The sequence below is a fragment of the Podarcis vaucheri genome (genome assembly GCF_965113315.1).
Source record: "Podarcis vaucheri genome assembly, chromosome: 13".
Lineage (NCBI taxonomy): Eukaryota > Metazoa > Chordata > Lepidosauria > Squamata > Lacertidae > Podarcis > Podarcis vaucheri.
Genome location: NC_138751.1, coordinates 27,861,984 through 27,873,403, shown reverse-complemented (window position 1 = coordinate 27,873,403; position 11,420 = coordinate 27,861,984). Strand labels below are relative to the sequence as shown.

The following is an 11,420-nucleotide window of genomic DNA, read 5'->3' as shown; positions in this document are numbered from 1 at the left end:
GCTTCTGTGCATACACGTGACATCATTTTGAACATCTGTGCATGCGCAAGTGGCGAAACCCGGAAGTAACCCTTTCCAGTACTTCTGGGTCGCCGCGGGACGCAACCTGAAAAGATTTAACCTGAAGCAAACGTAACAAGAGGTATGACTGTATAAGAATAACAGAAGGATGCTTAATAGCCTGGAGCCACTGGGGGAATGTCCAATGACTTAGTTAATAGCTCTCTAAGAGGAAATTAATCATTCTACAGGGGAAAAATTCCTAGCAGCTTCATCAAACATGATGCAACTTAAAAAGCCAATCATACTTTGAGGGGTAATCACCCCTATCATTGTCAAAATTACTGGTTTCCATCCTCTGACATAACGGATTTCCATAGCCCATTAGCAAGAACAACAATCAGAATCTGGAAAAAGCTATAAAACCCTTCTGTTATTCAGATGCTGATGTAGGTATAGGCAGGACTCTGTCATTGTTTCTACGATGATGTCCCCTTTAAATGATGGTGTACACTTCCACTGGCTGACTCCACCATGATCCTTAAGACACAAATGTAAACTATGAGTATCCCTGTTTCACATTCTTTGTTATTACTCTGTTCATCTTCTATTTTTCTTCCTACTTCCTGCTAATCCACTGCTTCTCTTTCATATACTTTGTATTTTTGGGGGGCAAGCTGATAGATAATTCTCTGAGAAAGCCTTTCTACCTTGGGACGCAAAGGACAAAGTTATTTATATCCATAGATGAAGAGGGTAAACATATGACTAGATTTAATAGAAAAAGTATAGTTGTCACTCAGTGCTGGATGATAAAGTGAAGAGATAAAGAAAACAATCTGTTCAACGACACTTATGTACAATCAGCCATTAATAAATATATGACTAGAGTACTGGCACACATATTATCCCACAGATCAAGCTATAACCAAGTGTAGCAGCAGAATCAACCACAATTTAAGGAAGATTATAGCAAAACTGGTCATAGTCTCATATGATGCTGTAGATAGGATCATGGGAATCTACGTTCAGAGGGGACTTTTTGTCAGCCGAATTGTGCTGGTGGTGATGTTGCTGCTTGTAATGCTGTGTCATACTGTATGCAAGATCCATTCTATTAATTGTTCAATATTTGATGATCCTCATCCTATTCCTCATGAATTTTACCAACCAGGAGATTTTGTCATTGGTGGGATTGTTTCTCAAGTCTTCTTCCTCTATAACAACCTCTCTTTCACGGAGCAGCCAGCACAAATATTGATTGATGAACCAATGTAAGGCATTTCCCCCTTTTGCCTCATATTCTATAATAGTTCAGATCGCAATGACTGAGAGCTCATCATTAAGCAACATTACGATTCATACAAATGATCCGTTATCTTTTGCTTCAATTGACTTTAACTTATTGTATATTTCTTGTTTGATTGAAACTGTTACAGAGTGCTTTTTTCATAGTAGATCCGTCCCTGATACCATCTACTGCTTATCACCCCATTATTCAGGAAAAAAATATATCAAACCACAGCTCACAGACAAGGTGGGTCAGCCAACAGTTACTACAGCAGAACCTTGGTTCTCGAACGCCTTGGTACTCAAACATTTTGGCTCCCGAACGCTGAAAACCTGGAAGTAAGTGTTCTGGTTTTCGAACGTTTTTCGGAAGCCAAATGTCCGATGCAGCTATTGGCTATTGTTTCTGGTGTGTCAGCGCCACTCAGAAGCCGCACCTTGGTTTTTGAACGTATTGGAAGTTGAATGGACTTCTGGAACGGATTACATTTGAGAACCAAGGTACCACTCTATTCAGCTCTGAAGCAACTACAAATCAAATTGAGAGACAGGGAGGGGCAGAGGGTGTGGTTCTAAGGAAAAGAAGAGGGAGAGAGGCAGCCATTCAGCCCTTAAATAGGGTGGCTCTCCCCTCCCAAGGCACCAAGTGCGTGCATGATTCAGAAGTCCTATGCAGACTGCCTCTTTCAGCCTGAACAAGCTTCATATATGTCCCACCGGTTGACACCAAGGTGGAATGGGCAGCAGAACAGGGCACAGTGGAACAGAACAAGTGGGGAAAATCCTTTCTCCCCTTGTTTTTCTTATTACTCCATTAAACAACTGTAGCTCTTATTACAGATCAGTACCCAAGAACTACCAGCATATTCTGGCATTAGCATTTGCTGTCAAAGAGCTCAATGAGAATCCCAACATCTTATCAAATATGTCTCTGGGGTTCCGCATCCTCGATAGCTACTATTCTGCAAGGATAACCTATAAAGCCACCCTGAGCCTGCTTTCTGCACACCATAGATTTACCCCAAACTTCAAGTGTGACAACCAGAGCAATCTGATTGCTTTCATTGCAGGATGTGTCTCTGAAATCTCTGCCAACGTGGCAATCATTTCAGCAGTCCACAAGACTCCACAGGTAAGCTGTCAGTATAGAGGTTTGTAGGTTTCACAACAATTTCAATCAAGCATTTGAAAAGTTCCCCTATTTTATTTTTGTTAGCAAACATACTAGAGGTAGGTCATAATGGTAAAATAATTATCAGATGAAAGACTAATGCTATTTTGCATTGCAGTAATGGATCGATAGTTTTCAGGTCATGGGGAGTAAAGTGCTGCCCTTTTCTTCATTGTCCTCTTTTGAACCTGTTTCAGTCTACCTGGATCTTTCTTAAAGGGAGATGGGAATGGGAGAAAGTCGAGGAAACTGGGTTTAGTTAACCGTGAGAATAGGAGAATTATGGGAAATGATACATAATGAACTGAAAAAAAATGTTTGAAAGTGTTCCCCCCCCAACAGATTCCTTTCTGTTGGGGATAATTCAGACTGAAATTCCCAGGTGTCAAAAAAGGTTATTTATGTAGGCCACTACTGCGGCCCATGTTTTGTTAGCCCAAAAATGGAAAACGAGTGAAGTCCCAACTAAAGAAGAGTGGCAACTTAAATTGACAGAATATGTGCAGCTTGCAGACTTAACATATAGAATAAGAGAACAAGAATAACATATGTTTAGAGAAGATTGGAAAATGTTTATTGAATATATGGGAAATAACTGTGTACAGCTGAAAACGCTAGCAGCATTAAGATAAATTCAACAGTGCAAATAAGTTTTGATCGATGTAATAATGGAATACTAAATGGTATATTTTGTAAAATATGCAGGGATTTATGATATGCAAAATAAACCATGGAAAGAGAAGAGAAGTCATTGATATCTTAAGGATGTAAAAATGAGTACTTTAAATTGTAAAACAGAAAATTTAATAAAAATTAGAGAGAGAGAGAGAGAGAGAGAGAGGGAGAGAGAGAGAGAGAGAGAGAGAGAGAGAGAGAGAGAATGTGAGGCTTTTTGTGGGAGTTGGACATTTTAAGCACTCTTCAAATGCCAAATATCTGAATGGTCATCACATCAAAGAGGGCAAAGACTTGCACTCTCTTGCTCAAGGAGTCAGGACAATATTGGGTTGAAAATTATGAGAAATGTATTAATGGTAAGCCCAATTCGAAGAGAGAATGAATTACTAAAGGGTAATAGGTGATGGTTAAGAAGAGGCTTAACAACTGTTTTTGTTAACTCCTGATGGCCTAGTAGATTCTAACTCTTAGATAGCAATATTTAACACACTTTTATTTTATGTGAAGGTTACTTATATTCTTTATTTCAGATCACTAATGGGTCATTTTTGACAGCAAAACGTAACAAAAGGCTGTTCCCCTTTTTGTACCGGATGGTACCCAATGAAGGCCAGCAATATGTGGGAGCTGTACGGTTATTTCAGCATTTTGGATGGACGTGGGTTGGGCTCTTGGCTGTGAATGATGACAAAGGGGACCGCTTTTTACAGACAATGGTTCCACTGCTTTCCCAAAACAATATCTGTTATGCCTTCATAGTAAGAATACCAAAACGTTCTTTTGTGGATGAATTGATAGCCTTGCTTATACAGCGGCTGAGAAGCTTTCACATTATCACGGAGAAAAAAGCCACTGCAGTCTTTGTATATGGAGAACCTCCATCCTTTCAGGTTTTGAGAGTGTTGCTCTTTCTAGCACCTTTCTCGTCACTGCCACCTTTCAGTAAAGTATGGATTATTACATCCCACTGGGATTTTGCATCTCTCTCTGTTCAAAAGATTTGGGACATACAAGCCTTTCATGGTTCCATATCCTTCGCAGTTCACTCAAATGAGCCATCAGGATTCCAAAAGTTCATTCAGAAGATAAGACCTTACTGGAACAAAGAAGATGGGTTTATCAAGGACTTCTGGAAACAGGCATTCGCCTGTTCATTAAAAATGTCTAAATGGGAGCAGGAGGAGGAGGAGGAAGACGGAAAAAAAAGTTGCACTGGGTCTGAAAAGTTGGAGAGCATTTCTGGAATATTGTTTGAAATGAGCATGACTGGCCACAGCTACAATATCTACAATGCTGTCTATGCTGTGGCTTATGCTTTGAATGCTATATATAAATCCAACTCCAAAATTAAAACGTTGGTCGGGAGACATGCATTTCAGAATATGCAACCATGGCAGGTAATTACAATTCCATAATTTAGCAATAATAACAAAACAGGCTAGTTTATGCCCCAGACATAATATGAATTCATGAGCTTACATAAAACAGTTGCATCAGGTTTTTTTTTGGTGTGTGTGTGTGTGTGTGTGTGTGTGTGTGAGAGAGAGAGAGAGAGAGAGAGAATTTTGATACATAGTGCAAACCACATAATATTATGGTGATTTCCCCCATTATCTGGAATCTAACAGAGAGAAATTACAGCCAGAAATAGAAACGGAACAGAAATGTTGGTCATTAGTTCTGTGCTTTATGATTTTAAAATGTTATGATGTTTTAACAATTTTATGACGCATAGCCATGGATTTATGAGTTGGTGATTTATTTATTTATTTTTATGATGTTTTTTGTTCAGTTTTACACTACACATTTAATTTGAAACATTAGACATAACCATCAGCATTTAGGATTCCCTGAATCCTTAGACTTCCTTCACCTTTCCATGGTTTCCATTTTCAATCTTTTTCAACTGCATCATATATTTTCTCTATTTTTCTTAAAATAATCCATTTTTACCTTAGTTTTTTTGTACATTACAAGCGTTACTCAAATCCTGCCAAAGTTTTTAGTTGTTTACAATGTTCTCTTAGGTAGTTTGTAATTTCCCCCCATTGCTTATTAAAGTTTCTCTCTTCCTGGTTTCTGATTTTCCTGGTCAATTTTGCCATTTTGGCATAGTCCACCATCTTCACCAACCATTCGTCTCTGGTCAGGACATGAGTTGATGATTTATTAATACTCTTATAAAAATGAATAAATATACTGTCTGAAAAAGGGCAAGACTTCTAAGAGGTCTAAATATTAAAATTATTTCAAGAAACTGTTATTCCCTTGTTAACGTTCTTTTTCAAACTAGGTCCATTACTTTCTAAGAAGAACCATATTCAACAACAGTGTTGGAGACACTGTGCATTTTGATGAAAATGGAGAATTAGTTACAGGTTTTGATGTTACAAACTGGCTGATGTTTCCCAATGGCTCAGTGGTTAGAGTGAAAGTTGGAAGACTGGAACCTCAGGCTCCTCCAGGCAAAGAGTTAATCATTAATGCGAGTCAAATCGTGTGGCATCAAAGCTTTAATCAGGTGAGTATATAAAAGTGAAATATTCAGTCTTGGCCAGTTCCTCATTCTCTTCAGCTGATGAACTGTGCTAGTTAGCATTATTTTTAAATAAAGCAAACCAGAATTCCTTCCAATTTTTGTAAAGAAACTATTTTAAATTGATGGAATCAAATGTGTCTGGCTGAGATCTATTTTTCCAATGTAATGACTCATCAGGTTTGGCCATTCATTCCAGTATAGCAGCCTGTAAAATATGTGGGTAGAGAGTCGCCTCTAAGCCTCCTATTTGTAGTCCAACATGTTCATGATGGCAACAGCTCCTTTTTTTGCCACCATCTTTAATTAGAATATCAGGGCTGCTTTTTAGTCTGCGAATGGCAGAGCATTCAGCACAGCTAAGACTGTGTCATAAACTGGTGCCATTTGCTGGTCATCTCAGCATGTGTGGAGAGGCAAGAGAATTCTGTGCAGAATAATAATCCAGTGTTCAAACCATCTGGAGAGATCTATGCAGAATTCCTGAATCTTTCTGTTTGTTTGTTTTTCTTTTGCTGTTTTTCAGTGTGTTGTCCAGTGGTCAACAGTAGTTGGTATTTGTGCACTGATAGAAACATCCCTAGAGCCATGGACAGCAGAACATAGACAACAATCTCTTATGCTGATAGGCCTATGCTAGACATTTAAATAAATTGCATAGATTGCACACTCCGTTGATGACTTTGTAGTATTTTTTTTTAATGCATAAATATTTATGCATGCATGCATAAATATTGAAAGCCTCCAGATCTCCAGAGGCACATTTGTATTTTTGGTGACATGGAAGAAGAGGTCCCATAAAAGGGCAGACTCTATTGACTGGACCAGGCTGGATTAACAATATAGTTGGCTGAGTTTCTCAGGAAGTCCCACAAATGCCTTGGAGTTTTTGTGGCATATGGTCTAAGAATGGAGTCCATATAACCGACATCTATGCTGGCAAGGGCGGTCTGGAACATTTTGCTTCTGTATGCAAAATGCCTCCCCACTGCTGCTTCCCACTGTTGATGCTGCCATACCCCGCCCCCTGCAGATTCAGGGTCCCTTCTCCCCCACATGGGCTGCCACCCATGCCGTCCACCACCGCAACTGCACCCTTGCCTGTGGCTGCACCCATGCTGCTGCCACAACAAAGCAGAAGCAGCAGCAGCAGCAGCAGCGAGGGGGCAGCATTAATGGTGAGGGCAAGAGCACTGTTGCGGCAGTGGTGGCGGCGGCATGGGCAAAGTTGCAGAAGGGGTGGCAGCAGGGCAATAGTGAGGGAAAGGATGGGAAGGGCAGTTGGTTGGATCTGCCGCCTGAGGTAAATTGGTTCATCCTACTTCATACAAGGGGGACGCGGGTGGCGCTGTGGATTAAACCACAGAGCCTAGGACTTGCCGATCAGAAGGTCGGCTGTTCGAATCCACACGACAGGGTGAGCTCCCGTTGCTTGGTCCCTGCTCCTGCCAACCTAGCAGTTCGAAAGCACGTCAAAGTGCAAGTAGATAAATAGGTACCGCTCCGGCGGGAAGGTAAACGGCGTTCCCGTGTGCTGCTCTGGTTCAACAGAAGTGGCTTAGTCATGCTGGCCACATGACCCAGAGGTTCCCTCGGCCTATAGAGTGAGATGAGTGCCGCAACCCCAGAGTCGTCCGCGACTGGACCTAACGGTCAGGGGTACCTTTACCCTTTTACTTCATACAAGCACCAGCCTTGTCTACTGGGATAGTTAGTACCAGTGCCTGAAACTATGGGATGCTCAGGGTTGATTGGTTTGTGCATTTTGGGTTGCCTGAGTTAACAATATTGTTGGCCAAGTTCTGGGAGTTGCAGTTGTGGCCCATGGATACATGAAAAACAATTTAGAGTTTGGTCTCTTCTTTGGTCTTCAATGAAGCAAAGAAGATGCCTTGCTGCTAACCACACCTTCATATTTCCATGCAGGTGATGCCAGTTTCTGTATGCAATGATAACTGCTATCCTGGCTATAGTAGGAAAAAGAAGGAGGAAGAGAAATTCTGCTGTTATGATTGTGCTCCATGTCCAGAAGGGATGATCTCTAATCAGAAAGGTATAAGGGATAACCAATAAATTTCACAAAAGACACAGGGAGCATAAAATACCAGCAAAATACATAGGAAGCAAAAAAACAATACCCAATTCCTTTTTGTTTGTTTGTTCCTGGTATTTCTTGCCCCTACTTCATCTTAAGGTCCCGGGGCAAATTACATAGACTAAAAATACAATTACAAAGAAACTATAATATACATATAAATATATAAAGTTTTAGTACCAAATACATCTCTGTGATGAGGGAGTTTTATCATTTTGGAGCCACTACAAATAAGGCTCTTTCACAAACCACCCAATTCTGCCTCCATATATTTAACCACCTTTTCCAAAAAACCTGCCAGTAGCTCCTTAACTTTGATCCCAATATCTTCCATCTCCTTCTCATGAATCACCCTGAATTATGGAATTACTGGGATACAGAAAAACACATAGCCATTACATTACTACAGCACAGAACCATGTGCAAATTCAGAACCATGGGTACGCAAAAAGATGCAATTTCTATTTTCTTTCTTTCTAGAGCTAGTAAAAACAAAATCAAAAGCATACAAAATTCATTGATTGTTGTAACTGATTCTTACAGAAAGATGTAGTTCGGCATCTTGAAATACTTATTATATCTTCATTTTATTTCAGACATGGATGCCTGTTTCAAATGTCCAGAAATCGAGCACCCCAATATTGACCAAACTCAATGCATTCTCAAGGTCCTAAGCTATCTGTCTTATAAAGAAGATTTAGGGATCATCTTAACTATTTTGGCTATTTCCTTTTCTTTACTTACAAGTTTAATCCTTGGAACGTTTATCAAGCACAAGGCCACTCCCATTGTCAAAGCCAACAACCAGACCCTCACCTACATCCTCCTCATCTCCCTCCTCCTTTGCTTCCTTTGTTCCTTGCTTTTCATTGGACAGCCTGGAAAGGCCATCTGCCTTCTGCGACAAACAGCCTTTAGTTTAATCTTTTCTGTTGCCCTTTCCTCTGTGTTGGCAAAAACTATCACGGTAGTCCTGGCATTCATGGCAACTAAACCAGGATCCGAGATGAGGAAATGGGTGGGAAAAGGACTAGCAAACTCTATGGTCTTTTCCTGTTCCTGCATTCAAGGAGCTATTTGTATAGTTTGGCTACTTACTTCTCCGCCATTTCCAGATATGGACATGTACTCATCGAGTGGGGAAATTATATTAGAATGTAATGAGGGTTCACCTGCTATCTTTTCATGTGTGTTGGGATATATGGGTTTGCTGGCCATTGTCAGCTTCATCTTGGCTTTCCTAGCCAGAAAGTTACCAGACAGTTTCAATGAGGCCAAATTTATCACTTTCAGCATGTTGGTGTTTTGCAGTGTTTGGTTAACTTTTATTCCAACTTACTTGAGTACCAAAGGAAAATACATGGTGGCTGTGGAGATCTTCTCCATCTTGTCCTCTGGTGCTGGATTACTGGGTTGCATCTTTTCCCCAAAGTGCTACATCATTGTGCTGAGGCCTGAGCTGAACAGCAGGGAACATCTAATAAGGATGAAGAAGTGAAGTAATCTAAGTTCATCTCTTCTTTGTGCTCTTATATATCCTTCACTGGAAATCGTGTCCTCCAAATCATGGGGAGCCACTTGTTGCGGTGAGCTCACCAAACTGCCTTCTTGTTGCTGGAGCAGACCCATTTGGATGACCTCCTCATCTCATTGGTTGCCCCTTTGTTGCTGGGGAAAATTTTCTGTTGGTTGGGGTTTGATTGGCAACTAAGGGGCTATTTAAGGGGCTGCAGAAGGCGAAGTACTTTCTTTTTCGCATTGTGCAATGGATCTCCCTCTCTCCCTCCCTGTAATTTAAGGTTGTGTTTTTGGCCTTGCTATGCCTGTCTAGGGGTGGCCTGTTTTTGGAGCAGGGGCCTGGTAGGAATTTTGCCACTTGGCTGATTGGCTGGTGCCATTTGGTTTTTGCCTACCGTGTTGCAAATCGTCACTTTGTAAGGTTGGCGGTTAGGCATTGGTTCATTCTTTGGTGGAGGGGATTATGGATTGCCTGTGCCTGCCCCTCATTTTTGTTGCTGCTCTAGGGAATTCCGTTAATGGAATCCAGGGGCTCGATGTACTCTGTCTGATCCCCTCTCAGGGGTAGGGTCATGTCAGAGTTCCTAGGAGCATCTGAGGTAAACTAAGAGGCGGAAATCCACCTCTGTGCTCCCCCAGTATGTTTTCACTTACTGACCTCTGGAGGTTCCAGTTGTGAGTCCTGTTCCTGCAGGTGCAGGTTCAGGTAGTCTGAACCAGTGCTAAGCAACCACTCACACATGCTGTAATCAATAAAATTGTGGCCAAAATTAATGCCAAAAATCTTAAACAAATATTCTGTGTCCTGTGTGATTTATTTCGGAGGGGGTTTGGGGGTCTTCACATGCAAATACTGATGCTAGGGATCTCATGAGAATTTGGGTATGTTTAGTAGATCATTATCCCAAGGCCAGAACTGAATACAAAGAGCAACTAATAAAAATAAAGATAAAATAATGTAAGCTCATCTCTTTAGCCAGGTCTTAGATGTACTTCACTGGGAATAAGGGTCTTGGTTGTATTTCGTGAGGATTCAGCAACGAATGCTTACACAGGGGAACAACTACTTTCTTTTCAGCAGAGGCTCGGCCCACCTGGATTTGGCATTCATCTCAAGACTGTTCATAGACACCCTGCCCTATGCTGCCTGTAACTACGTCCAGTTCCCAAATAGGAACATTCATCTTGTGGACCAGGACAGGGGACCATACAACAGCTGTAGCTCCTTTGAGAATGGAAAAAGCTTCTAGATTCCCCTCCTCCTTCCATGTTGCTATGTTAGCTGAAAAAGATGCTGCAATTATACTGGCATGGTGTCTTTTTCCCCTCCAGGGGTCATGGGTGTGGCATCCTGCATGATGGAAGAGGCTAGCTAAGGCTAGGGGGATTACCTCCCCCTCCACCATGGTCGTGTCATGCCACAACTGCTTCCTTGCCACAATTCCACTGGGAACAGGGATTTTTGGCCCACGGGCCATATTCCCATAAGAGCAACCTTCTAGGAGCACAGTGAGTGTCAGAATAGAATATGGGTAGAACAAGGATTGTGAGTCTTACTCAGGGATGGAGGAGATATTTAGTTTAGTTTGCATTTAAAGGTCAACCTACCTAATTCACACTTTCTGACGCAATATGCATACAAAAACAACTATCCTTCCAAATGTGTGTGTCTCTGAATTTTGCAATTCAAGTAATGTGTGCAATAATGCATGGACTAGACTAAAGTATGCATACAAATGCATATATTAGTGAAGAGAATGTACATTATGCATTATATTGTGGAACATTGCATTGCAAAAATGTTAGGCAAACTTGCATTAAAAATGGTACATTAGAAGAAATACATACAAAAAACCCCCTGGCAACATGAAGAGCTATATGCCAACATAATGCTGAGCCTCAAATTCTCCAGGTTGTAACTGAAGTTAAACCTCAGCTGTCACATTATACTAATTTTGAGTGATCTGTGGTTAAACTTCAATATAGTCCTGGGCAAAGGTAACCTGGGGTCACTAGGCAAATTTCCACAAACTAGTTATTATCCCTCTATGAAGAAAATAACTGTTCTATAATTTGAGAGGAACTCCTAGCGGTAACAAACTTCAAAGACCAGCAACACACTGGGGAAGATA

General features: G+C 41.0%; 1 protein-coding gene across 1 annotated transcript; it reads left to right on the top strand.

Moving 5' to 3' along the window:
• Nucleotides 1–1,014: 1,014 nt before the first annotated feature.
• Nucleotides 1,015–9,268, top strand: LOC309516609 (vomeronasal type-2 receptor 26-like; the record flags this gene model as incomplete). Its single annotated transcript, XM_082195369.1, has 6 exons — nucleotides 1,015–1,274; nucleotides 2,131–2,422; nucleotides 3,670–4,536; nucleotides 5,433–5,660; nucleotides 7,602–7,728; nucleotides 8,367–9,268. The coding sequence occupies 6 exons, from the start codon at nucleotides 1,015–1,017 to the stop codon at nucleotides 9,266–9,268; spliced, it is 2,676 nt and encodes an 891-aa protein (XP_082051495.1).
• Nucleotides 9,269–11,420: the final 2,152 nt, after the last annotated feature.